This window comes from Lathamus discolor, chromosome 3 (genome assembly GCF_037157495.1).
Source record: "Lathamus discolor isolate bLatDis1 chromosome 3, bLatDis1.hap1, whole genome shotgun sequence".
NCBI classification, from domain to species: Eukaryota; Metazoa; Chordata; class Aves; order Psittaciformes; family Psittacidae; genus Lathamus; species Lathamus discolor.
Genome location: NC_088886.1, coordinates 129701103 through 129728684, shown reverse-complemented (window position 1 = coordinate 129728684; position 27582 = coordinate 129701103). Strand labels below are relative to the sequence as shown.

General features: G+C 42.5%; 1 protein-coding gene across 48 annotated transcripts in view; it reads right to left on the bottom strand.

Annotated features, from left to right (window-relative positions):
* Window positions 1–27582, bottom strand: part of SORBS1 (sorbin and SH3 domain containing 1) — a 171599-nt gene that overhangs the window by 8731 nt on the left and 135286 nt on the right. For 18 of the 48 annotated variants that reach the window (XM_065671689.1, XM_065671690.1, XM_065671688.1 and 15 more), the window contains 14 exons: window positions 27021–27135; window positions 24427–24510; window positions 20732–20797; window positions 20060–20161; window positions 18610–18659; window positions 15476–15642; window positions 11582–11670; window positions 9840–10007; window positions 8352–8398; window positions 7139–7253; window positions 6908–7033; window positions 5735–5929; window positions 3122–3850; window positions 1680–1796 (listed from right to left, as the gene is read on the bottom strand). In XM_065671689.1, coding sequence (XP_065527761.1) covers window positions 1680–1796; window positions 3122–3850; window positions 5735–5929; window positions 6908–7033; window positions 7139–7253; window positions 8352–8398; window positions 9840–10007; window positions 11582–11670; window positions 15476–15642; window positions 18610–18659; window positions 20060–20161; window positions 20732–20797; window positions 24427–24510; window positions 27021–27135 — 2170 coding nt within the window. The remainder of the gene's footprint in view (window positions 1–1679; window positions 1797–3121; window positions 3851–5734; window positions 5930–6907; window positions 7034–7138; window positions 7254–8351; window positions 8399–9839; window positions 10008–11581; window positions 11671–15475; window positions 15643–18609; window positions 18660–20059; window positions 20162–20731; window positions 20798–24426; window positions 24511–27020; window positions 27136–27582) is intronic. The other 30 variants (XM_065671708.1, XM_065671706.1, XM_065671722.1 and 27 more) reach the window with 10 other exon arrangements.

Sequence of the window (27582 nt, the reverse complement as noted above, 5' to 3'; positions counted from 1 at the left end):
GCCCTGTATCAAAGAAGTCTTAAACCTGCAAAAAAAACCCTGGGTCAGACTTTCATAACTGGGAAGGTTCTCTATAATGAGAAATAAAATTAGAAAACTAAACTTCAAAATAGTAAAATACCTCAGACACCAAGGATGGACAGCACTGGAAACAAAACCCAAATGTAATGTCTCATTTTCGTGTCTACCAAGCGATTTTCTCATTTGATTAAAACCAATGAAAAGATACAGATTTTTGTAAAGGCCTCCAACATATTACCCACAATTTTGCTGATGCCAACAGCCTCTGTATGGGTCACAGAGGTAATTAGAGGTCATTTGTACACATAAATACTGCTCCTGCTCCCTAAACAACTGTAGTCCAAGAGAAGGAAAGGAGGTCAAGACTACTGGTAATGTCAGACACAGTTTTAATTCGACACTGACAATGCTCTGATTGTCAAGGCATATAAAATATACTTGACTTTGACTCCAAAGAAAGGCCACAGGGTCCTATTACAACCAGGTGCAACACCCAAAATAGAACTGTATGCTAGTCAGCACTCAGGAGAAATCTCTTTCCCCAAAAGCAGCTTTTTGCTCCTGCTCCTTTAAATCACATACATCCAGCGCAAGCACCAGCAAGAGCAGGCACATCAGAAGTCAGGAGAAAGGCCAACAGAGAAAACTTCTATGTATTTTTAACACGAGGCAGAATATATACCCTGTTGGACTCAGACATTGAGACTAAAATGGAAGCAGGAGGTGGCTATTCAGTAAAAAGTTGTGCAAGCTCACAATCAGAGGGAAATGAGCAAGTAACAGGGAAATTTCAGGGTTCAAGCTGTATCTCGGTCTCACAAACTGCTAAAGAAAATAAGTAACATTGGCAGCTACTTCTGACACTCAGCCTGCCTGGTTCACTGATCAAACCAGGTTGCTTCCCCAATACTCATCACTACAAACTCAGTCCAGTTTCTGCTGAGCTTTCCGTTTCAAATATTGCCATCTTGTGGAAGCTGTCTGGAAGGACGGATGAGCTACCAGCAGCTGCCAGCACTGCTCATGGCCGGACCTTGACCACGCAGCCACACAGTGCTGATGCTGAGTTGGTTATGCTGTACAGACCCAACTGCACCCCTCCTTAAAGGCGTTTGTACCTGTCAGCAATAGAGCTGAGAACCTCTGGATCCTACCTGAAAAGGCTGCCACAGATCCCTGACATTATGGAAAGCAAGTTGTGTATGCCTTACCCCAGGTCCGAAATGCTCAAACCTTGAATTTTGATCCAATGTGGTTAAACAAAACCTGAACCAAAGTATCTCACACTACACATCATTCCTGCTAACAAGGCCACCAATACTGCCTTATAATGCAATCAAGCTGTAGGAACTCAAGGTCAGAATTAGGTGAGCCCTGGGTTAATCCTTTGGAGGAACAGAAAATCAGATCCTCAGCTGGTACAAACTGGCAGAAACCCAGATTTGAGCTATGTGGATCTGCACCAGCTGAAGAGTTTGGCCATACCTGCCCTTCTGCACAGCCTGGAAGTCATTTAAAATGATTAAAAAAAAAAATAAAAATTCTGAATTATAGGATAAATATCTCACCTGTGAATGAATGGCTGAACAAGCATATGACAAAACAATGGCATGGAAACATCTCTAAGTAATGGAACAGTAATCGGCAAAGATGATTACCTGTGGCTTATTGACTCTGCATGTAAGTCTGGGAGGTGGCTGTGTTGTGACAGTAGAGGAAGAGAGGGCAGAGGAAGGGAGAGGAGCAGATGAAGAGAATGCTTTTGAGTCTGCAGTCTTTTGAAGAAAAGAAAAGTTGGTCAGCTTGGCACATAGTCTCTTATCACTATCACTGCTAGTGATAAGAGCATCTACTATGCAGTAAATCTGATGCACACACAGCAAACGTAACTTCATGCAAAGGCAAGTGCAGTTTTCAGTTAGTTCATCTGAGCTGACCACCTCGTTCTGTTTTAAACATGCAGCTTATGTCTTTAAAAAATAGTACTAAAAGTATGTCTGGATGGTAAACAGCACAGTCGTTATACAGCTTTTGATGCACTTCTGGTTATGACTCAAGCAGAAATCAAGCAATTCTTCATATGATTTCCCAGTGTGAAATGTGTCATCTTAGAAATCTTAGTTCTTCATTATTTAATGTTTGCTAGATGGTGTATGTCATAGTGGCATATTGCAGTGCATTCCAGATGGTATTTATAATGCTATGATTCTGAGCTCTCCAAACTTCCACTCTCACACAAGAAAGCATGGGGAATGCTGTCATGTATCTGGGCTCTGTTGCCCACAGTGGACCCCAAGTCAACTGAAAGCTGCAAACTAGGGCAGATCTACACCAAGACCGAGGTTTGGAGATTTATTGTAGAAGCTGCTGCAGGGTTCCCCTATCTTCCCTCTCATTGTAACTTACAGCTTTATGTAACTAAGAACTCTTAGGGAAAAGTATCACTAGTTCTAATTCTTATTTATGGCTAGATCCTTTCACATCATTTTGGAGACACAAAAGCAGTAAGTTCCACTCAATGCATAAACAATCAAGCCTCCCTGACTGAGTCACGTACACCTCAGAGTAAGGTTCACTGAACCACAGGCTCTGGGATCATCGAGGGACAGCTTTTGTGATGCTAGGAGCCAGGTTGACATTTACAAGGCTTTTTAGTCCTTGGCTTTAGGAGGAACAAATAAATCCTATAAAAAAAGATGATCCATTATGCACTGGAAAAATCTCTGAATAGCAAGGAATTGCTTGTATTCCACACAGTGAGGTATATGTGCATGAGGCCTGTGTGATACTTTCATCTGACACATCTGGTAATAGCCACTGTCTGGGACAATCACCTCATTAGAGGTGACCAGTTGAGTCAGTCCTTTGTTATTACCTATTCTAAAATAATTTTCACTACACTGCCCCTGAGCCCTCTTCTAAAACTTTTTGATCTACTATCCAGTGAACACCACTGGTAAACCCTGGAAGAAGTTCTTAGGATCATCAAAATTATGTGTGGCAACCACTGGCTCTGCCTGGCCAGCAGAGCAGCACAAACCTTAACACAGCAGTTAAAATCAGCAATTCAGAGCAGCACACACACATGCAGGAGAAGTACCTTATTTTCCCCGCTTTGAAACTTTCCCAGATCACCTTTCCTCATGCCTCTTTTCTCTGTTTTACCTCCCTGCACAATAGCCATTAGTTCCTGACACAACTGGTTATCCTCAGACGAACCCACAGGTCTCTTTTCTGGGCTCACACGCATGTCTAGTTGGGATGGTTTCAGGCAGCGCTCAACAGAGATCTTGGGAACAGTGTGAGCACCCTGCTCAGGGTTGCTGCTGCCCTCTCCAGTCTTTTGGAGCCAGGTTTGGCTGCCAGTGATGTCACGCTGCTCTGTGAAGATGCCTTCGGGGCTCTCCGCTGCCCAGTGAGGGGAGTTAGAGTAGCTCACGCTGGGAGAAGGGGAACCGACAAACTTTTCTTCACTTTGTGGGGTGGCCTCATAGAAACTGTGGGTGGAGGACTGAGGTCTGGATGAGTAAGAGGGCAATGGGGATTTAATGGACCTGGGAGTTGAGGAGCCAGAGAGGGGAGAATGGTGGAGGCTGACCGTGGGGGAAGGGCTGGCTGCAGCAGAAGGTGAGAGATAGCCAGTGTGAGAGAGAGAGGCTTCAGGCGGAGGAGGCAATGGAGGAGTTATGGCAGGAGTGGGGCTAGGAGATACTCCCACAGTCAGAGCAATCCACTCAGATGTGACCGCCTGCACCTCTGGAGATAAGGCACGGCGTGCGAAAGGCAAAGGTGGAGGAGTTGGTGTATGGAGCTGCTCAGAGCTGGGAGACTTGAAGGAGACAAAAGTAGGAGAGAAAAAGAAAGAAATGAACAACAAAAAAGAAAGTAACAAAGGAATATATAAAGCGACTGAGCAAAAGTAAAAGGAGAGCAAACGAGTATGGAGAAGAGCAGATCTGTGACCAAGCATGGTGCTTAGGTTTTCCACAGACAGTGCACTGTGTTGGAGAACATGCTGTTCACGGCTACTCCAACCACAGGGTCCAGTGTGTGTCTGTGCTGCCAATAACCTTCTCCAGCCTTTGTCAGGATCCCAGACACAAAACATCTTGTGGAAGACCTTAAGACTTCATACCATATGTCCTAAGTCCCTCAGGGAGCAGCTGAAGCCACCATCCATGATGGCAGCATGTAGCATTTGACTGTCTGGCAGTTACAGCTGAGGCGCCAGCAACTCACACTGTGGAGCCAAGTCAGAATTCACTGGTGCAACAAATTTTGACTTTATCCACTCTAGCATGAGCAATGCCTACTCCTCAAGAGACTTGCATTGCTGAAGCTGTGGAGGAGAAAGGGATAAAAAAGCCAGCTGTGGCTATTTGGCATTTTGGTGATTAAAGTAGGTCCTACGCTCATAAAGGCAGAACACACAACTGACTTCTGCCCTTAGCTATTACAACCAGTAATGTCAGTGAGATCAGCTACATTAGCACTGATCAGAGTGTTTTCTCAGTCCTCTGCCAAGTTAGACAAAAAAAGCAAGGGAGAGAACTGATTTACCAGGGGAAGAATCAGAAGAATAGTAAAGGAAATGAAAAAAGGTTGAAGACGATCCCTTCCATTAAAGGGAGAAGCTCGCAGAGAGCTGGTGGCATACAGGTCACAGCCATGGAGAGAGACTGCCAAGCTCAAACAGAAAAGCTCAACTGAGGTCCACTTCGACAGGGAACCCCCAAAAAGCGACAAGTCTTTCCTCTTTACACAGTGGCTAAGAATAAAAACATTCCTTTTAGGAAAGATCCAGACAGACACCAGGCATGAGCCGTGGCAGCCTTCCCCTTCCCTCCTGATCCCAGTTCTCCACTTCTGTTCCTTGGAGGCTTGACCTCAGAATGACCTTGCTTCTGTCCCATGGGTGAGAGAGGGATGTACCAGAACCTCACGGCTGCAAACCAGACACATATGCTGACCTTCAAGCGTGAGTATTTTCAGGACGAGAGCAAAAGAAAGGGATTTAGAGACTCACTGCTGCCCCGATACATTCTCCACAGCAAACATTCTGGGATCCCCATATAATTACCTGCTGCCGTTTTGATTTCTGCTTTGAACTGCAGCATGGTTTATAGTGACTGTAATATTCATCTAAGATCCCAGACTGGCCTGCTTTCAAACCCTGAGTTCATTTAGCACCAATTACAAATAATACAGGCTGCTCTCCTGACCCTGTCTCCCAAAACCTTGGTTGTGAGCTGGAACATTTAAGGGTAAAAATACAGCTTGATTCAAGCTGACTGGAATCAATATGACTGCTACAGACTATAACAGTCTGTGACACCCTTTTGAAAGTCATAATAAGAAATTCACTCTTCACAGTGGAGGTCTATAAAGTGTAAACAAGCACTCACGAGGAGCTGGACCTCCAATTCATTCTATCTCTGGCAGTGAAATTTATTCAGATGGCTGTGAACTGTAGCCCTTTCAGCCTGGCCTGAATTCAAGCTACAGATCAGAGATGAAAAGCTGAGTCTCCAAATCCCCATGTGACCCATTTGTTAACCCTTCTGGTAAATGAAACATCACGTTTTCCTGCAGTTGCAGTATACTGCAGGGAGCACATGGCTTTTCCTGCGCAAAACACTAGTCTTAGCTACAGCAATTGCAACATCCCTCTGTTCTGCAAGGTGTTGTAACTGGCTGCATCTAGTCCAAATACCTGTGGTGAGGCTGTCATGCTGCGGTTAGGGGAGAGGGGCATTGGTGGGTCAGGATAGTCAATGGCATTCTTGACCACTGGCCGCTTCAGCACTTCCACATAAGTGACAGGGAAGATGCCTTGACGACTGGTGCCAGAGATTCTGCCTTCGTACCAATTCTCATCCACTCGTCGAATCAATGTGATCCTTTCACCCTATGAGAAGGAACAGTAATATAGTCCTGATCTTAACATATTTCATCGATCCAAAGAAGATTACATTTTTAATCTTGCTGCATCTGATTTAAAACAATTGGTGGCTCTCAGCCTCCTCCATTTCCCAGTTACGGAGGAACCCTAGGCTCTTGGTGGGAATGATATTTTTCAGTTCAGAGAAGAGGGAAATGCATACATTTTGGAGCTGACTTGGGCTGTCTGCAGACTCAGTTATGCTCACATTTTCAGGACTCTACTTGCTATAGCCAATTAAAAAAATGGAAACCAGCAGTTTCAGGCTGACCACAAGACTCTCAGGTATGAGATATATGGGGCATATGCACAGGTCTGCAGTTTAAACTAGGTCTCTGCGCTCTTTCCTCTTCTGCTGACAAATGAACTGACTTCCAGACCATTAATATAAAATGCAAGCCCTACCTTCATGTATAATTAAAAGAGAATTGGACAAAATCTAATCTGAGCTGTAAAACAGAAAGCTGGTTGAGACCTAAATATGTCTGACTGCTCTGAACAGCCATTACACAACCCATTCCTATTCCTTCAGTCTGCAGAAGTTGCCTGTCTCAATGATTTGGCTTGTGGTATGAAGGTGAATCTAGTTCCCTTCTCTTTTATATTGCTATTCTCATGTGACTGTGTGCATCTCCATTGCAGAGGACTGGACTGGAGATATGTCACCAAATATCTAATGTGTTGTGCAGAGCCAGGCTTCCAGCACTTGTGCTCCAAGTATCTTCCTAGCTAGCCCTAAGGAAGCAACTGACACTTCCTGAGTCAGCCTACCTGACTGTCTTTGCAATACACTACATAGTGAGTATGGAGTAAAAACATGGGTGGTAAGAAGAAATCCTTCCTGAATCAGTTCATCTTATTTGAGCTTTCATTTGGAAACTGCAAGTTACTAGTGTTAGAAAGCATATGTCTGGATTCGGTTCATCAGAACAATGAAAGTCCTACCTTTCTGAAGGACATTTCCACTTGGGTATCTCCATTGAAATTGAACTTGGCAATAGCATCTCCATATTCCAATACTTGCAATGGTGATGGCTTTTTGGGCTGAGCTTTCTCAGCTGGTGGGAGGAGCTGGAATGAACAAACAGACTCATGAGTCACATATAAAAAGCCCATAAACTGGTCACTGGCAGAAAGGGAGTGGGCAAAGAGAACACCTGCAAGGAAAGCAGCTACCTCTATGTATGATCGTGGGAAGATCCCAACTCTGCCATGGTGTTCGCCTTCATACCAGTTCTGGTCAATCTGCTTGTAAATGTAAACAATATCTCCTTTTTGCAGAGGAAGCTCCCTGTTAACAACACAAGTGCTCCATAAGAACATCACTGGAGAACAGATGTGTTCCTTTTCTGTCCAGCAATCCTGAAGTACCAAGGTCTGCATCAGCCCTATTGATACAAATCATGTTCCATGCGAAGTGAAAGCTACATGTTGAGAATTACATCTGCCTCTCTTTTATTACAGGTGCTGGGGAGATGCTGTGTAAATCATCACATATAGAACATATACAGAATATTCCCAGGACGTTAGCAGCTGAGAAGAAAAACAGCAGATCCTTCACTGAATTCTGTTCTTTCTTTCTTCCCTAGCAATGTTACAATAACAGCTTCTCCAGGGGGCCTTCTAGGCCTTCTCTTCACAACAGTGTCTCCCAAAAAGAATGAGTACTGCTGTGCGATTCACACAAGGCACTGCAACAGGGCATGTGGTACATCAGAAGCATCCACTGGTGTATCCACAGGTGCCAGAGGAGGAGTGACCACCCTGTAACCTTACAGTTCCTGAATCAGGAAAATCCTGAGTTAAGGGCAAACCTTGGAATGCTTAAAGTTAGACAACTGTTTAAGTCCCAACACTTAGCACAGTGAAAAGGATGCTGCTGTTCTGCATATATATGTTGTTCTGACCGCCTGTATGATAGATTTACTACCTGTATGGTAGTAAGCTACTGACTAATACAGTTCTTTCAGCTCCCAGATTGGAGCACAACCAGGCATGTTGTGGAGAGGAATCCCTTCTATCTCCAGCACAAGGGCAGTGACAGAGCTGCTGCCCAAAGGTCTCACCCAGCCCTCTTACAAGGTGTGTGGAAGAACATCAACCAGAGCACTCTCCCATGGCTCAACCCACCCCCAGAGCAGAACACTAATTTGTTCCTGGGTTACAGATGCACTGAGAAAGAAGACATCTTCCTAAAAGTCCTTTTGAGACTATGACCTGTAAAATTCATACTACTTTTCCCTGTCTTACTATGAACAGCTTCAGTTTGAGCTGCTGCAAAGATACTCCCAAAACATGAATCCAGTTCCATGACACTTCAAAAATGCTGCATCCTAGGGAAAAAAGCAGACGAAGAACACTCAAGGCAGTAGTAATGAGCTGTACTCACTTTAGTGTCTGTGCTTTAAAGTCAAACTTGGCTCTAGCAGGTCTCATCTAGAGATTCAAAAAAAAAAAAAAAATCAACACATTAAAATTAATAATTATATTTTTAATCCTCTTCTGAGGAAAAACACCCAAACTCTTCTATAGCTAACATTAGTCTGGGGAAGAAATTGAATGCAGGTATCCTGCATTGTGTGCAACTGGTACTACAATGCAAATATGCTGGATGGGTCTCTCCCACCAGGGCAAAAAGTGCCAGCTTCTGCTATAACAGTAATTAAGAGCTATACAGGACATGGATTTAACACCAATAAACTTTTAAATGTGGCAAACCCTGCTGAATGAAAGCTGCTCCAGTAACTACAGTTACTGGGGCTCCACGACCAAATTTTCCTTGATATGTGAATGGAAAAGCAAAATTTACTAACTGGGGAAAAGAACAGCAGGACTTTATTTGATGTTGTTCTTATGTATTATTACCTGGTCCTGCTGATTCCTGCAATGTGACCCATGTACTCTGTATAAATTGGTAGGAAAGAGACAAAGGTGAGGAGGAAATGTGAATAAATTAAGTAGGTGGCTAAAAAAATGTCTCCAGGGGCTACAACGCTGAAGGTGACATTGACAGCAGGCCTCTGCTTTAAAGACTGATTTACTTGGCTGATTTTCTAATGGCCACAAAATATTCAGACAATTTTAACATAATTTTGGTAGCAGAGCACAAAATAAGGAACAGTCACATTCATAAGGCACCAGAGCATCTGAAAGTACATACAGGGCAGACAAGTGTACTCCATCCATGCGGTGACCACCTCAAGCACCGCTGCAATGCAGCACCCCTGGGGAAATAGAACCACTGTCAAAAGCCCCAGCAAAAATCCCTAAGGCAGAAAAAGGCATTTAGCCAGGACACCTGAACTAGCATTCAGCCCTTAGGAAAAGTGCCTTGGACTCATGGGAAATGCAACTACTTCCTCCTTTGTCTCTTTCAGAAAGACCAACTGGGTCGTATGCAGTGGAACATGCCAAGACTTTTTCCAGTTGTTCCTAAAAGACATTAAGCACCTTTCAAGAGGAAAAGAAACAATCTGTTTCTAAATAAAACTACAAGACAGTGACATGGCCAGGATCCACAAGACATGAAGTTTCTAAGCATAAGGCACAGACAAGACAAGAACGTAGCAATATGATGCAAAAGATGTAGAATGCCTTTGATTCACTAAAAGTAGCTGATCTTTAAAGGCATGCATCACAGGTGTGCATCAGCAATTCTCAGCAGCCATGCTTTAACATATGCAGCTTGGTAACGAGATATCAATTAATTTACCAGGCACAAGAGTCAAAGCAGATCTAAATGAAGCCAGAGTGGGAAAGGGGAAGGTGGAAAAAACCCGAACATTCTCTGAAGAGCTAATGTCGGCCTAAAGCACAACTTTGTGAGAGGCAAATATTGCTTTGGGTCAAGCAGCAGACTGAGGTAACTAAAACAGACCTCTGACCCAGATTTCCTCTTTGCTGTATCGTCTACATTTAGGAGGTCCCCAAATCGCTCATTAGTGATAAACTGATGGTGCGTTGGAATAACCCCTGTGTGCCTTCTAGCTGCAATATCTGCTTCTTCTTGCTCACGTTTAAGCCGTCTCTGGTCCTCTAAAAGTTTCTGCCATAAAATCGCATAAAATGGGCAGTAAATCATCTAGTTAAATGTATTCAAAAGCTGCCACAAATGTGACTTAAATAAAACTTCGGAGGTCCCAGCAAGAAGCTAGACTTTTACAGTTCAACATAAAATACTGATTCTGCTAATTACACAATACCCTTTCATTTTGCAACCACAGAAAATAAAACACCATTATGGCATAACTGAAATCCAGCTCAGACAGAGGATCTGATCCAAAGCTAATGGAAGTCAACAAGGAGTTTTTCTAAGTTCTGGAGGGGTCCTGGGAGCTTCTAAGAAGATTGCTGATAATGCAGGTGGCTGATCCAAACACCCTTCAAAGTTTCTCTCATTGACTTCCAAGAGACCTGAATCAGGTCCACAAAGTTAAGTTCCAGGGCATCAAACTCCCCTGGGCTTTGCAAGAGCTTGGGAGAGATCCTAACCACCTTCAGGTTTCACATCCTCCATACTTCCTTTGGTTTCATGTAATATACTTTGTAAAATAAATAAACCCCAAATAGTTATTTTGGACTTCTGAAGTCTCTGGAACACTAAGGGAAACACGCATTCTTGAGCATCTGGGTAGAAGGATTCTTCCACCTTTTAGGGATGACTGTAGGCTGAAGAGTTCAGCTCTATACCAATTTATTTGAAGCCAGTAGGTCTTAGTGAATTCAGAGTTTTGCTCTTACACGACTTCTTGTGCTGGATTTCAGAAATGGGGGGATTACCAACTGTTTCTCAGGAGAAGACAGCACAGAAAAATTCACACAGGAATTAAGAGCAGGTTTTACCATCTTTCAAAGCACACATACACATTATCTGAACTCAGAAAGTCAACACTAAAAATGTATCTTTCCATCCCCACTCCCACAGCAAAAATTAAATCCAGCTTCCCGGAAAGCAATCACTTTATAACTTTTTTAACTCAGTGTGAATACAGTCAGTGCTGAAAAGTCTATGTGGTTTTCCTATTATTTTGGCTTTTCCCAGTGTTGCCCAGCCATTTTGGAAAGGACTGCTACATTCTGTCATCAACAACTTGAGACACCATAAAGAATTCTAGTTTGCACTGGAGGAAAACTTCACACTTTCCGATAGCTTAAAATATCTTACATTTGCTGTTCAAAACATAAGGATCCCCCACAAGAAAACACTGTTCTCACCAGTTTGATTAATACTGACTCAAGAGGCTTGCTCAGAGAACAATAAAACCTTAATTCACAGAATAACCATTTCATCTGTATCTGTCAGTACTGGGGTGTTGTACCACATTTCATACACATCTCCAACCTTTTTACAGTCTTTAAAGGCCCTATATATAATTTTATGCAATTGATAATAACTATCAGGTTTATTTTAAACAAAAACTAATCTGGACTACACATTACACATTAAATCAGTGTCAGAAGTATTATTAAAATTAAAACATACTAATTCCAGCTAGATTGTTCTAACTTCCAATATACTTAGCCATAGACATACAAGCGGTCCTCAAATAAGGCTGAATGCTGTATTTCTTATCTATGCAGCTGCTACAACTGTTATTAGGTCATAAAGGAGGGCGTTACCTCTTTATCGTCATGCCGTCTGCGGATAATTTCTTCTGGAGTTTCCATGTAATCAACTGGTGCAAAATGCCTTGGTGATTCTGAATCTACTTCGAAACAACATAAGGAAGTTAAAATACAGATGGATTTATCCAGCATAACCAGAAAGGAAAAAAGTAGATATTTTTAAACAATTTGTTTCCATTCTGACAATAAGGATTCTCAATTGCTTTTGAACAAACTGCCAATCAGATGCCCAATAATTTATCCATTTTCATTTTTTTCCCTTTTGGGCTGTACTTGTGAACAAAGGTCAAAAAAACAGGGAGAAAATAACAGTACGGGAAAGTGTAAAGACATAGAAGGACTTTGTGAAGAAAAGATTCGCTGCCATCAAAAGTATGATTTGGCATTTTACTGTTGAGAAAAATTTAATACACACACACACACACACAACTAGACCTTGAGAAACTACTCCTTAAAGCAAATCATCTGGGTTTGTTTTGTATTCCCATGTGTGCAAATGGTATAGGACTAGAAACATCTCATGTTGAGATTCTTGCATCCCCAAAGTTGCTTGAGAGACAAACTGAAACTGATGTGATTAGAAAGGCAGCGGAAATCGTTTCTCAGAAGTGCAGCTGTAAACAAGTCCTGAACAAAAATGTCCAGCAAAACACGCAAAGGACGTTAGACACACAAGGGGAAAAAACAGAGAGTCAGGGGAGGCAAAGGTGGGGAGTAAAAATGCAAGGGTTGTGGAAGTAAAGGGGAGGGAAAAGGAAGCAAGAAGACAGATGAAGGGACATTGGTAAAGAACACAAAAAGCCACCTCCTAGGTACGTCCCAAGTTCACTTTGCGGGTTGTTGTTTGTGTCCAGGCTGTGACAGAGGGCATACGGAACAGGGTTCATATTGTTTAAGGAGTCAGGAGTGTCAGCCCGGCCCATGAAGCTATCTTGGCTAGATCCATTGGTGGGGAAGTAGCTAAGCCTCTCCACAATGTCATAGGAAGACAGGCGCATGGGGGCTAGAGGCCTGCTTCTGGTGGAGCACAGTTGGTGCTGGAAGTGGTGACTCTTGTCTCCTATGCCTCCCTGCAGCTGTATAGGGTCACCTGGGCTCTCAGGGCTGGGTACTGCCAGGCTTCCCGGGCAGTCTAGGGGTGGAGTCCTGTGGGATTTGTGTTGGAAGGGCTTTTTCAATCGGAAGGGCAGCGGGCTCATTAGGTAGACATTTCTGGGGAGCATGTGTTTGTCTCCATAGACATCCCCTTTGGAATCAGGGCTCCTGGAGGCCTGCTGCTGCTCATGCCTTCGGATGGTAGTGAACCTGGTGTAGGAAGCCGGGCATGTGCCTTTGCATCTGTTGATTTTATGCTTCTGAGGCCCATTGAGGTTGCTGCTGCCACCGCTGTCATTGGATGCATTTGAGAGGAGATCTATCTCATCCGTGCAAGCTGAAAGCGTGTCCATAGGGATGGCATCACTGACATCTGAAGCAGTGTCCTCCATGTTGCTGCAGGAGCGAGAGGATTTATCTGCCAAGCTGGTAGCATCCTTCTCTTCTTGGTGTGCTTTTGGCAAATCCAGAAGAAACTCTGCAGAGTAGGCTGAACTGAGGCAAGTTTTAGACTGGAGAGAAGTGGTGAGTTTGTTTTGTCCAGTGGAAAAGTCAAGTGAGGGCATTGATCGGGATCTCTGGATCAGCTGCTCAAAGGCACTGATACGGGAGGAAACGGTGTGTTTGGGGATCTGCTCTGAATCCTCTCGACTAAGGCTGTGCTCCATCCTGTCCTTCGCTTCGTTCTCAAACTGAGATGCAATATCCCTCACACTGCAGGAGGAGACTGTGCTCAAATGGATCCTAGACCGGTTGATCTGGTGCATGTCTTTATACAGCATCGTAAACTCCATCCCACTCTTCTTGGAGGCAGGGAACAGGTAGCCTTTCCTAGAATTGGTGCCATACTCCTGCAGGCTCATGGTACTGCCAGATTTGATGGCATACTCCTCCTTCGACTTCATCAACATGTTTTCTACGCTTTCCCCTATGTCTACCATGAAAGCTTTTTTATTATCAAACAAAGTAATGGAGCTACGAAGGTTTTCGCAGCTTTGAGCTTTCTCATGAGGCAGCAAGATACCCTTCTTGTCCTGCACAAGAACAGCTGGAGCTGCTAGTCTGGGTTTGAATTTAGAAGGGAGGATTTCAGTAATGCAGGCTTTTGCAGCTGATAAGGGCTTCTTATGTTTACATGCGTGACCTAACATACCGGTATGACTAGCGTTAAAGGTTCGGCTATTAACTGAAGAGGGTGCAGTCATATGAGCATTCCCACCTTTACGATCCACTGGTAAGCATGCAGAATAAAATAAATACAACCTGTTAGCTTAAGTGCTAGAAAGCTGTTGAGAAAGGAGAAAGAACATGCTTGGATTTCATAAAATGCACTTTAAAGAAACAAAGTTTCAAACCAAAGAAAAGCAGACAGAAACTGCAGAACAAGCCACGCTTACACAAGTAGGTGAAGTGCTGCTAACATCTCTAAAATGAGAGCTTGGCCAGAAGCAGACCTGGAGCACTGTGAAGGTACCCTCCTAAAAAAGTGCTAGCACATCAGCTTCTAGGAAAGCTGCAGCACCATGGAAAAGGGCAGTTGAATTGTGGGCAGGATCAGGGTGTCAGCAAGAATGCAGGGGCACTAACATTGCAAAAATGGCTTAATAAGCTTGTAATCACACCTACTATGGTCTCATCACAGTGCTTGCCAGTTTATTTCTGGGAGGAAGATGACAATTTGTGGCTGACTGCTAGCACATCCAGGCCACAGCAGCTGGTGTTGCTCAAGAACAGCCTTCTTCGAGAGTTCCCAAACTAGGAATAAGCAAGCGTCCTGACACTGGTTGGCCATATTTGCTTTAAAAATCAAGGAGTCAGATCAGGACACTACTTTTTTTTTTTTTAATTCACAGGCAGTCTGGTTTCAGCTTAGACTGCAGTTTTTAGGTCAGTTTCCGATTTGAATTTAAACTTGGATCTCCACCATTCAGGTTCAATTGCAGTTTGGGAAATAATAACTGTTTGAACAGATTTTTTTGTTCAGACCCAGTTTGATTCCCAGCCCTACAGGCCTGACATAATGATGAAAACAGCTGAAAGATGGAGACAGAGAGAGACCTTTTTGGTATGATGTACTATTTTTAGGGAGAGCAGTTCAGAAAGCCAATGCATTCCTTCCTCAGTCCTCACCCCATCTGAAGCCATTTTTAGGTTGAAGTTGGCTCAGGATATATTCCCCAATACAACTCCCTGATGGGAGTCAGGCTATTCCTTGACCTAATCTAGAGAGTCCATGATGGGGGAAGGAAAGCGGAAGAGATGCAGCGGTCCCTGCTGCCTCCCTGTCTCAGAGCCTGCAGGGCATTGCTGGTTCAGTGTCCCATGCATTCTCAGCACACTGCTGGCAGGCAGGAGGTTGTGGAGCACACAGTTCCAGCTACATCAAGGTAGCCAGGCCAGCAGACATGGTGTGGCCTGCTGAGATTCCACAGCAGGAAGAGCAGAAAGGGCAGGAAAGGGCTCCAGCATGGCAAGGTAGTGGGAGCAGATGGGTAATAAGGCCAGCCTAAGCAGCCTTGAGGAAGAACATGAGGGTACGGGGTGTGGTTAATGCGCTGGATGGAGTGAGCTGGTCCCTGTTGAAAAGAGGAACCTGGATCAGATAAAGGGGTCATGAAAATTATTGGCCAGTGTGGTCTAAGACAAAAATGGAGGGAAAAGGGGGGATGGCAAAGAGGGAGGACAAGGAAACCTCAACTTGTTTGAGGACTATCAACCTTGCAGAAGTTCAACCATTATCACCTGTCTTTTGACACTGTGCAGAATGGAGAGGTTAGTGCCCTGACCACCTACCTTTTGTGGAAGCTGAGCTAGAAGGTCGCTTGAGGCCACTCAGCCCCTGGAATGGGATATCTCCACCTTCCAGCACACTCTTGTAAATCTGCCTTTCATTCTCCAAGCCAGCAGGGTCTGGTTCTGATTCCCTCTTCACTGCTTGGTAGTTGGGTGAATATGCAGAACTGGAAAACACAAAAGAGGAGGGACACCAGTGAGTCATTTCTGTTTGCTGAGAGCTTTCTGCAGAGTAAGAGAAAATCACACTTGTGAACACAGAATAAACTGAGTATGAAGAATTGGTTCTGAATGAAGAACATGACATTTCAATAATGTTCTAGATTTGGCACTACCATAGCATTCTCCACCTGCAGAAACTCCCAGCACAGTCCCACAGAAAACAGGTGGCAGAAAACCACGCCTTTATTTCACAGATTAGACAAGAGAGTCACAGAGCAGATGCCCTGTTTCTTTACAGACACAAATTCACTTTCTAGCTGGAGGTAGAACAAATAACCCTCAGCTCCCAGCCCTCTCTCCTTAACCACTAGCCATGCCTGTACCCTGCTTACAAAGCACAGCTTCTCAGGAGTTCATCCCAACCAATTCAGCTTCCCAGTTAACACTATAGTTCACAACTCCCAGAGCAATTTCTGAATCCCACTGGTAGGGGACCATGCAGAGAAGAAAGAGTATGGGGCTACTGACACTACAGTTTTAAATACCAAAGAAATTCCCAGATGTACAGAGTTTTGCTCAGCTTTTCCTCAGGCTTCCACTCCAGGGAATGAAAAACCCCGGACTCTGGGTCTATGATGCAGATATATAAACAAAATGCTGTTAAAATGAGTACAGTTTTAATTTCTTTGGCTTTTAAAGACTGAACACTCATCACAAATCCCTTTCCTCAGACAGGAATCTGAGTACAAGTATGCCCCTACGTCTGATTTCTAGATTTCTCTCTAAAAAAAACCAAACAATTGACAATGCTGTGGTATAAATGGCCTTGCCAGGTACAAAAAGACTTACTGAGCAATCAGGCAGACAGTGCTTTTCTAAAAGCTAAACTCATCTGATACCAGTTTTTGCGCTGAACTGGGCTCTTCAGAATAGGACGCAGGTTCACACAAAGCTATTCTGGGGCCAAAGCATGACTGCTGGAAAGCTTGAAAAAACAAAAAAGCATGGCATTTGCCAGTTCATGGAAACATTCTGAAAGCCGGTGAACATTGTCATGTCCAGGAGTGATTCAAACTTATGTAAGTGTGGAAATGCTTGTGGTTATGCCTGCTTGCTGTGGACAGATTTGTACATGCATCTGTTTATTTTGGATACATGCTGTACTTACGGGGAAAGAGAAAGATTTCGAATACATCAGAGGACTGGCTACAGAGGTGGAATTACACAATGTCTGTACACAGAGAAGATTTTGCTTTCTGGACAAGGAAAACCAGGTCATATGCAGTCTCATAAATTACTTTCTGGAGTAAAAGCTCATGAAAAGCACCACAAAAGAGAAAGGGAATACTGTCACTTTTTCAACCTAGGCAATGCTCAAACAGACCGACAGCAACAGAGGATTTGTGTCTTACAGGGGTTATCCTGGTGCTTCTCTTTGCCAGGTTCCCTGACAGGGAAGCCCTGCCAGTTGCTGCAGGGAATAATGACTGCCCTGAAGTTTTTCACCTGGGAAGTAAAAGCATTTTAGCCTAGCTGTTAAAAACCAAAGAGTTAAAACTATCCACCTTTCAGAATACAGTTGGGGGAGAGAGAGGAGGCCTTTGGCATAGCTCCTTTACCAGTTGCTCCCTTATTAGGGCTAAAGCAGGCTGCAACATCAGAATCAGGTAAACAGAGGGAAGAGCAACACCACAAAAAAGCCAGTGAACTCCAGGTACCTTTTCTCTCTGCTCTCTAAAGATGGGGCAGTGAAGAATGTGCAACTTTCACACCAGGCCTCACTGTTTTGTCCCATGCCTAGACCATCCCTTCACTGCCTCAGGCACTAGCATGCCTGTGTGCTTTTGGTGGTGTTAGAAAGGCCACAGACAGTGCTGCTGTGGGCGGCAACCTTAGCAGTCCTTTGGCGAATATAAGCTTTTTATGCTAATCTCTGAGATTTTCATTTATCTTATTGCTCTCTCCCTACCAAAACAAAACTAAACAGTCATAGGAGCAAACAACAAAATACAGCAGTGTGCAAGTTTCTCAGGACAATGAGCACAAAGAGAAGGCAACAGAGTTGAAAGAAGTACAAGAGACTTCTAAGGCAGCCCCAGAGGGGTGGTGAACATGTGATATTAATGGGTGTCTGGAAAAGAACATGCCTTTCCTAACAACCATCTATGCAGAGGGGATCACTGTGCCTACAGACAACGTTAAGCACTCAGTCCAATTACAAGGAGCAGCAGCTTCCCAGTAGGAACTGGCTGCACAGCTCAAGTACCTTAGTACAGCTTAAGTAACTCAGTACAACTCGGCATCTTGATCTGGATTTGTTTTGTGTGTGTGCGTTCCTCTTTTAAAACAAACCAACTCCATATGCAACTAATTTAGAGTTCACTGTTTATTAGGTATTCCTTCAGAAAAGCAAAGCCACATTAGGACTTTAGAAATCTAATTTAGATCTTTTTTTCTATAGAGAAGTATCATTATTACTACCACTGTTCCCCTCCTGGAAGCTGGAAAACTACTTCCTTCCGTCAATGGCATCCTTTTGATCTCATGCACGTAACTGGGAATATCTAACAGGAGCCAACCTATCATACATGTTTATCAGAAACAAAATTTGTTTATTCCACACAATGAAGTTACTTGCATGAAGTTACAATCAATTCGCAAGCTACATCATGATGGAGATTAAAAAAACCCAAACAACAACAAAAACAGACCTTAAAGTCATTGCCTAGCATAAACAGCAATTCTTATCTAGACAATAAAATTACTCATGTAATTACTTCAAAACTCATTCAAGATCAAAGAGCAGATATTGTACCTGGACTCATCTAAAGCACCTGTACAATTCTCACAGTACACACATTTGTCTATATCCATCACCAAAAAATAAAGCCAACCCATTTCCAACACCCAAAAACCCTGTCCTACATGCCCTCAGATGGTAAAAGACATCAAAAAGCAATTGGAAAACTTACTAGGAAGAATGGTCTGTGGAAGTTTCCAGAGGAGTGACACCTGCTGTATTCTGCAAAAGTCCAAACGAAAGTCATTGGCACACACACATGGGGAGAAAGAGAAAGGCTTGCCTAAGTAATTTTCCACATACTGCTTGAATATTAGCCTTTAGAAGACATTGAGGTTTAAGTCTAAATGAAATTTAAGCTGTCAATGTCTTTGCAGAAAAGTGACAATTTTCCTGAGTTCCTTCAGGGCAGTGACAGGTTTTTAGCACAGCCGATGCCTTTTCGCAGAGCCTATTCTTTGTCTGCAAATGAGTCATTGTGAATAAAGCCAAAAGCAAGAAGAGATAACCAGCTGGGCCATGACCAGAAGACACATGCTCATAATTATTCCCCCAAGCTTTTTCCCCAACCGGTCACTGCCCGCCTTTGCTTTAAAGGTATATTACATTTCTGCTGCAAAACACTCCCCAGCGTTCAAAAAATTATACCAAAGCACTAACAAGTAAAGCAATGTTTCAGTTCAGTTTCTTTACTTAAGAGAAGCAATGCCAGCTGCACAAGTTCAATTGCAAAAGCCAGTTCTTATCCGCTTGCTTTAAATCCATCTAACACTTCCTAGGCATATTATTTAAAAAAATTAAAGGCAATTTTAGAAGAAATGCTTTATCTTGGTAACTATCTGAGAATTCCTATGCAGAAAGAGCGGCTTTGTTCAGGTGCTGGTGAAATGCCGCAGCCTCCAAAAAAAAAAAAAAAAGAACAAACAAAAAACCCCCCACAAAACAAACAAAAAAAACCCCACAAAAACCACCAAAACAAAACAAAAAAGGAAATCAATCACAACAGAATAAAATAATAAAAATGGTGTGTTACCAAATTAATCTATTGCTTCATGGTTCGGGTCCCGCAGACCCTCAAAACCGCAGCAGCAGCTGACCTGCACTAGAATGCCCTGGCAAGGTGCAGCGTAAGAAAAATTGTGTAAAATCTCTTGGGAATATCCAAATCGTGGATAGGCATGAGCCTCTAGGAGAGAGCAGGGCTTGTATGAAGGGAGGGTAGATGGCAACACGCTTGAAAGGCACGAGATGCTGACGTGACGCCAACCAAGAATTTTAAGCTGATTGCTGCTGCCTATTCATGTGAAAAATAGGGGTTTTTTTGCAGACACTGAACTCCAAATCCTAAAGGGAGATGTGAGGGGGAGGAAGGGGTTGGGCAGCTGAAATGGAATGTGGGATAGAGGAAATCACTGCAGATGTATCTGTATCTGAAATGGATTTCAAGCCGGATTCTCAGCATCATGTTCTATTATTTCTGACAGCAACACAGCAAGCCATGCAGTCAGAACGGTCAGAATCATTATTTATCCCAACCTCATTTAATAATCATCCAGCAGTGAATAGATTAGAGCAGAGAGTTTGGAAACAGGGATTGGCAGCATGAAAAGAATAGGAAATACCTTCTGTGGCTTTTTATGTGGCGCTTTATAAAGCTTCTCCATTTTTTCTAAATCTGCCTCTAACTCAGTCTGGTAGAGGTAGAGGTCTTTTTCTAGATCAGTCTGGTTAAAGAAGGAGAAGAAGAATGGGAAAATAATGCTTAGGGTTAGGGGAAACCAAAGGAATGTTAATTAAAAAAAAAAAAAAAGGCGAGCCTTTAAATCAAAAAAGACAAAGATGGTTTGGACAATACAAAGAAATTCACCAGTAATTAATCATGATTCAATCATTACAGAAGAAATAGTTTTAAGCGTTTAACACTGAAAATTAAGAGATGCACAGGCCTGCTAGAATCTAATTCTACAAACCATAAAGTTATAAAACCCACCTGTAAAAAAAAAAAAAAAAGACACTGTAACAATATGCAATATGCTGTTAGTATCATTATCATTGCAAGACAGCAAAACCACCACTCTAAATTAGGGCTGATTATGCTTTAAGAATTGTTTATTAAATCAATTTACTAGCTACTTAATTGTTAGGCTAATGAGCTCAAGCCCAATTAAAACAAATCACTCACAAGCACACAAAACCCAAGCAATGCTACAAAAAAAAAATATAAAAAGGAAACCCACATACACACATACATACGCGCTAGACGCTGTAGTACAACGTACGTGAGACACAATTACCTTTCTATCCTCTCTAGTAAGGATAGAGCAATCTCCAGGAGTATAATCCCAAATCTTTTTTGGAGGCTGATGGAAAGCAGAGGAAGGAAATGAGGAAATGAAGATAAGGAAAGACATCACAGAGAATATGGAAACTGGATTAGAACAGAGAGGGAATACAACAGGGGATTTGCATCAACACAGAAAGAAGTTAAAAAAAACCCCAAACACAACAGAGAAAGAGAGATAGAAAGAGGGATAAATCCGCTATAGCACAAATATCAAGAGATCATGGGAAGTAAAAGAGAGCATACATGCAGTCTGGGAGGGGCTGTTTACAGTAGTGTTTGAGGAAATTCTTATTTTTGCAAGGTGATCTAAGGGATTTTGGACTCTGTAGAGGAAGCCCACAGCTGGTGGTTAAAGCATTCTTAGCACAAAAAACAAACAAAGTGTGTGGGGGAAAGCGGGGAAACACACAGTCATAAAAAGCATTTGTTTTGCTCATTCTTCTTTCCAAAATGAAAGGGTAAAACAAGGGCCTTTGATAAAAAAAACAAAACAGAGGATCTTTCCCCCCCTCACACCAGACTATGAATACATACCAGGTGAACAAATGGCTGAATTTCCAGTGGTGGCATTGTGGGGTAATGAGAATGCAAAGCTGTTATTCTTTATTTCACTCATTTGAGAGTTTGCTTGTGGAGGATTTTGGTGGAAAGAGTGGGACATGTTGAAGTTTGGGAACTAGTTATTTAAAATTAATCCTATAGGTGAAGGCATCAATTTCCAAATAGGATTTTCCTGTTTGGATGTACATGTGCACATATTCAAAGTGAAAGACCTTTGTCCTGACACTCCTATCCAAATGCCATGCTAATACCTTTGTTTCACCAGATATACACCTCTCACTAATATGCTCAAAAAGACTTTATTCTTACTTCGTGAAATCAGTATACATCTGCTGTTTCCAAACATAAATAACCTGTTTGCTGGCATTTGGACAGCCACTCTGTGGATGCAAATACTAAATACCTATTTCTTATCCATCAAATCAGCAACTGCAGGAGTGTAAACGGTGTTTTTAAGATTTAGGTCTAAGTTTTGGAGCAAGGAACTGACGGGAAGGAGGTGAGAAGACAGGATACACACCCCTTTTTCCAGCCCCCTGCTTCCCCACTTACAGCAAAGAGTTTACTCAGTGCTATCTCAGGAAGGACTGGGAGAAAGCCCCTGTGTGTGTGATCCCACAATCACAGCAGATGACAACAGAGCTCTAGACTGACTGAATGTCAAGTTTCGCAGATGGGCTCCATGGAGCTGCACAGCCATGGGTCAGGAGGAAGGAGCATGTGGGGATTTGGTCCCAGCAGCACAATGAAAAAACATCCATACTGCAGAGACTGATCTACCTGTCTGCAGGGCACATGCATGTCCATGGAGTTGCCCAGAAACGCATCTGGGATGTTGGTCCAGGGAAGTGTTGCTTCAGCTGCCCTGAGAAGCACATACACCTTCTACAGTGGGAAGAGCCCCGTTCTGGCCATTTGGTGTCTTTGGAGAACTACACCCACAGACTTAGGAGAATCCCTATAAGAATCCTTTTACAGCGGTTGTTTCCCATCCATGTCACATAACTGCAAATAAAGTCAGAAAGCCAGGGGAAACCACACCTGTAGAAGCACGCCTGTAGAAGTACACCTTACCTCCAGCACTGGGAAAAAAAGCTGGAATAAATAGAATCTTTGAAAATCCCAGGCACTAGCAAACATCAGTTTAAACTCACTGGTTAGGCATGGGACTTAGCTACCAGCTGGTCACAAAAATCTTGTCCTCTCCTGATCAGTGAGCAAAACTACAAAAAGAATGCTCCTTTGGCTGTGGTAAAGAAGCTCAGAGGGAGCTTTGCTAGCTATAGAAGTCTGAGATGGCATCCTCAATTTAAGGGCTTGATGCCAAAGTACAGAATACTACATTCATAGTGATCAGGGCGCATGGTTGTATGGCTTTGGAGCTAGGGCAAGTTGACATGATGGATTGTTGCTGTAGCCTGACATGCTCTCTTTTGAAGCAAGGCCAAGTCTGCATGACTAAAAGCACAAATGCACACTTCTAGAACAGATATACCCTCACTCCTAGAAAGGCCCAAGAGCATAAATATTCGCCTTTCTCTGACATGCTTTCCATTAGCTTACACTAACTCAAAGGATCATGGAGATGCAAACATTCATTAATTTCAAGAGCATAGGGTGATTAATTATGCAGCAGTGAAGAGAACAAGGTTTCTTCTCACTTCATGGAAATCTTAAACTGTGGCAACTTGTGAAGAGTTAAATACTTACACTGATATCACTTCAAAGCCCCAGTGAGGTCGGTTTTACCTGACTTCTATTGCCTAAAAGTTAGCGGGTTTCATTTCAAATACTGTTGAAGCTCCTTCTTTGACTTAGGATGGAAGATTCATAGCTACAATACATAGCTATGACAAAATGGACTACCATACAGCCCCTGTGCATGTTTGATTTTCAGCAAAAATTACACTATTTCTATGATGTGATCAGACTGGGCACCCAACCTCAGGCAGCTACATTCTGTGCAGAGGAATTTTGTCACTTCCATGAGAACAAAGTCTAGATTTAAAGAAAACCTGTTATCTGGTGTCCACATGCAGCTGCAGTTGCTAGCACTGAATTTAAAAATGTAATTCTGTTTTGCTGTACACGCAGGGAAATCTCAGTAGCACTCAAAAAACGGTGTGCGTGGGCAATTGATGACTGACCTCCAGAAGGGAGAAACAACCACTATACTTGAGTAGATGTAAGAGGCTGATTCTGACCCTCTGGTGCAGTAAGAGTAGCTTATTAAATAGTATTTAATAATGAAGTTAACAGTGTTTAACCAGTAAGAACCAGGCCATAAAACGCTCTAAAATCACATTTTTTTCCAGTAGTCATGACCACTGTTGTTTTCTCTCCATCAAAATGTCCTTTGTCCAACTGAATAATTAAGCTTTACTTCATCTTTTCCAGAGTGGGAAATCAAGGCTTTTTTCTCTTTTTTCTTTTTTTTTTTTTTCTTCCTTTCCCCACACATAGCAACACATTTGTAAAGAAAGCACACTGTTCTCAGACTCTCGCTTTCAGGGAATAGCAAGGGTTATTCAACACAGACTGATGCACCCCATTTAGGCAATGGGCAGCTACATGCACAAGGAAATGAGCAGGAAACAGGGTCATGATCTGTTTATGGATAGCTGGAAATTACTGACCAAGGCCAGGAATAAATGAGCGATTCACCTTGACTTAAAGCCACCTATCAGCCATCCAAGATCTTGTTAGGCAGAGGGAAAATAAGGGCTTTGAATTAGGCCTTTCAGTAATGAGAATAAGGCATTACTTCTACACATTAACAACAAAAATGCACTTTGAACTACGGTGTGTGAAAAAATACTGCCTCATTGATACATATAGCTGGAAGGTGGGGAATGTCTGTAAATGACAAAAATACTTAAAGTGGTCACAGAACAGCTGCTTTGCATCAGTACCAGAGTGATGTTACGAACAATCACATTTTTAAGTAAGTGAGGCAACTGTTCCAGGTTTAAGGCCTATCAAAAGAATGTGACAATCATTAAAAAAAGGAGGGAAGGGGAGGGGGCAAAAAGAAAAAAAAAAAGGCAGGTTGACTTCATAGGTCATCGCAACTATCAAACTTACCGGTTTCCCAAACTCCAATTCCGAAAAGAATTTATACCAAGGTTCATTCTTTAAATCTATCTCTTCTGGGCTTATATCCCGAGTCTAAAGGAGTTGGTGATAGGGGAATGGAAGAAAGAGAAGGATAACATTATGCAAAGAATACACGGAAAGCGACTGTTAGAGATGCAGATTCCATGGTTCCAATTCTAAAATGTAGACATTTCGCCTTATAATTTGGAATTTCTGTAGCACCTCTCTCACAAAGGCCATGAACTGCTTTGCAAACATCAGTTAAGCCTAATGGCATCATTGTGAGCAACATGAATATGAATGAATTGCATTTTACACATCAGGAGACCCACAGAGAGAGAGATAATGCTGCTTGCCCAGAGTCACAGGGAGACTCAGTGGAAGAGCTGGGAGTCAACCAGTCCCTCAGTCCTACTGTCAGACACTCCACTGAGTCCAAAGATGCATGTACTCAGAAATTTTTTTTATCTTCATTTGGTTAAAAATAGAGATTCAGTGAGACCTGAATCAAATACTGCATCTTTAACAGCACATGAGTATGTGAGAAACCCTGTTCTATACACTGCAAACAGAGTGAATGGTGGTTTTCTGAATCAAAGGAGACAAGTCAGAGAGAGCGCATCCTTGAAAGATCTCTGAAGGGATGGATAGAGAGACAATATTACTTGTTTCTTCACAAACAAATGTCAGAGAATCAGACAAAACTACAAAGAAGGAAAAATCAGACAAGGACAGAAAACAGTACAGTTAAAAAGCAAGTTCCCTTTTGTTCATACAATCTGTTTTAATGAAACAAAAGAAGTTGAAATATTTGTAGCTGTTTAAAAACATTACTGATGAGATAAGAGAATAAAGTCCATTGCTGAGGGTTATGAGGTGCCACCCTCATAAAGATATCTAGCGAACTCTTGTATTTCAGTGTACCTAGTCTTAGACATAATGGATCTCTGTGCATTAAAAATATAAATACATTATGTCTGATATGCCAGTGTGATTCCAAGTGCTCTATCACAACAAGCGATGAGCCACACACATGCACAGAGAGCCAACACAGAGTGTCTTGATGCAAATCATCCTGTGATGAGGTTACTGAGACAGCAGGGAGTTCCCAACAGTGCTGGGCTTTGCAAAGTGTCCCAGACTCTGACACAGCCATTAGACATCACAACAAACGCTCTAGGACAAGAGCTCATGAGTGATCTGAAGGAGAAGCAATGCTTCAATAGGAAAGATAAATCATTACATCTTGTTCGATCTCCAGTGGTCTGAGGAATATTTGACTGTTTCTTAAAAGCACAATAGAAGCGATGCCTCCATTTTCTTCTTTACTGCACTCCAACCAGAAGTACTCATCTTGTTATATAACTGCCTTCACATGGAAAGAAAGCCCACTGACATCAACAGGAGGATCTTCATTGCTCTGAAGTGGTTTTGGATTGAAATTCTGATAGTCATGGGTGTGACTGCACATGGGTGTGATTTGTGATATCACAGATCTCCTGCAACCTCCTTGAAAGATCTACTTGCTAATCACTATATTAGTGTTGTATTTAATGAGACCATGAAGCCACCACTTCAGGACCTCCTTTCTTCAGTGATCAATGACTTGAAATTAAAGCTCAAAAAATAACACTGGAAGTAACACATTCTTCATGTCTTTGATGAGCTTTGTACAATTTTTCTCAATTATGCTGATGATGGTCCTTCAAATTAACACCTATATAGAACAATTATATCTTCCTGTACCATTTCTAGCACTTATACACTTATACCATCGAAGGACACCTTGAGTGAGCTGTGGTGATTTATGCAGGACTGGCTTAGGAGGTTAGTACCACCTCTCTGCTCTCTGCCTTGCCCCTTGCCAAGTGCCAAGCCTGCAGAATGATACTTTTGTTATATCCCCTATCTGTCACAATTCACGGCAGCTCTTACTGATTCACACTGGAATTGGTAAAACCTCACTTTGTACTTCAGGTTACACACCGGCACAGCTGGAGAGCCAGCTCACATTAAGTTTTGCCACCTCTGTCACAGAAGTAGTGAAATCCAGCTGAGGAAAAAAGCAGCCCTAGGGAGATGGCCATGCCCTAAGGCACCTCAGAGGCATCCCCTGAGCTACATTACAGGCACTCTAAACATTAGGCGTTAGGTGTTTAAAGCCTCAGAGGAACACAGAAACTGAACCAGCCTGCTTTGTTGCATAATGCATTCAACCCTCCTGCACCAACTAACACTGTGCAATAGAAAAAGCACAGCTGGCAAAACAGCTGCTGAACAGGTCATAGTGTCAAACAGGGATTAAAAACTAGGGTTAGTGATCCATACTTAACACAGAAAACAAAACATGTCAAAAAGCAAAGAAGTCTCTCAATCCCCCTGGATCTTGCTTTAAAGAGAACAAAAATGTTAGGAAGTTATTAAAAACAAAAAACAGTTATTAAACAAAATATACAGGAAATATATCATGAGCATTGCAATGTAAATATAAGTAATCCTACCTAAATGGAACTGGACAAGCACTTGAGGAGTATTTTACAATCACAGGATAAAGGCACAATGTAGTATAAAAGAAATATTACCATCTTTTCATTGTTCAGAACTGAAGACTTTCCTGGCTGATAGTCATAAATGCTCCTGGGCTCTGCACGGTATTTTCTGGTGTCCACCTTCTTGTCTGGAGGCTCCCAGTCCGTCCTGAGGAAAGAAAGATCAGTTAACCCAAAACACTGCTGCTTCCATGGAGATAAGCACTTCTTTTTGACAGGCACCTTTCCCTGTTGATCTGTTAAACAGAGTACTTTACTGTTACTCTGTTACTTTACTGCTACTCTATTAAACAGAATACTTGTTTTCATCTAGGAAAGAAGCCTGCTGCAAAAGATGAATAGTTCAGATAGGGCTCCATGTGTATATTTGTTTATGTATAGCACTTTTGTACAGCTCAACTGCTGAAACCACTGGAGCAAAGGGTTTTTTTTTTGCAAGTACTTTCAATAAACTTCCAGGCTTCCATATCTTTCCTCATTAGAATTAGCTTAGTGATGGGCTTCAACTAAGCTCACAAATATGAACATGTCCAAACTGAGAAGAACTCAGATTAAATCTCTTTTGCTAAACTTCTTCATTTTAGCCACATCACTG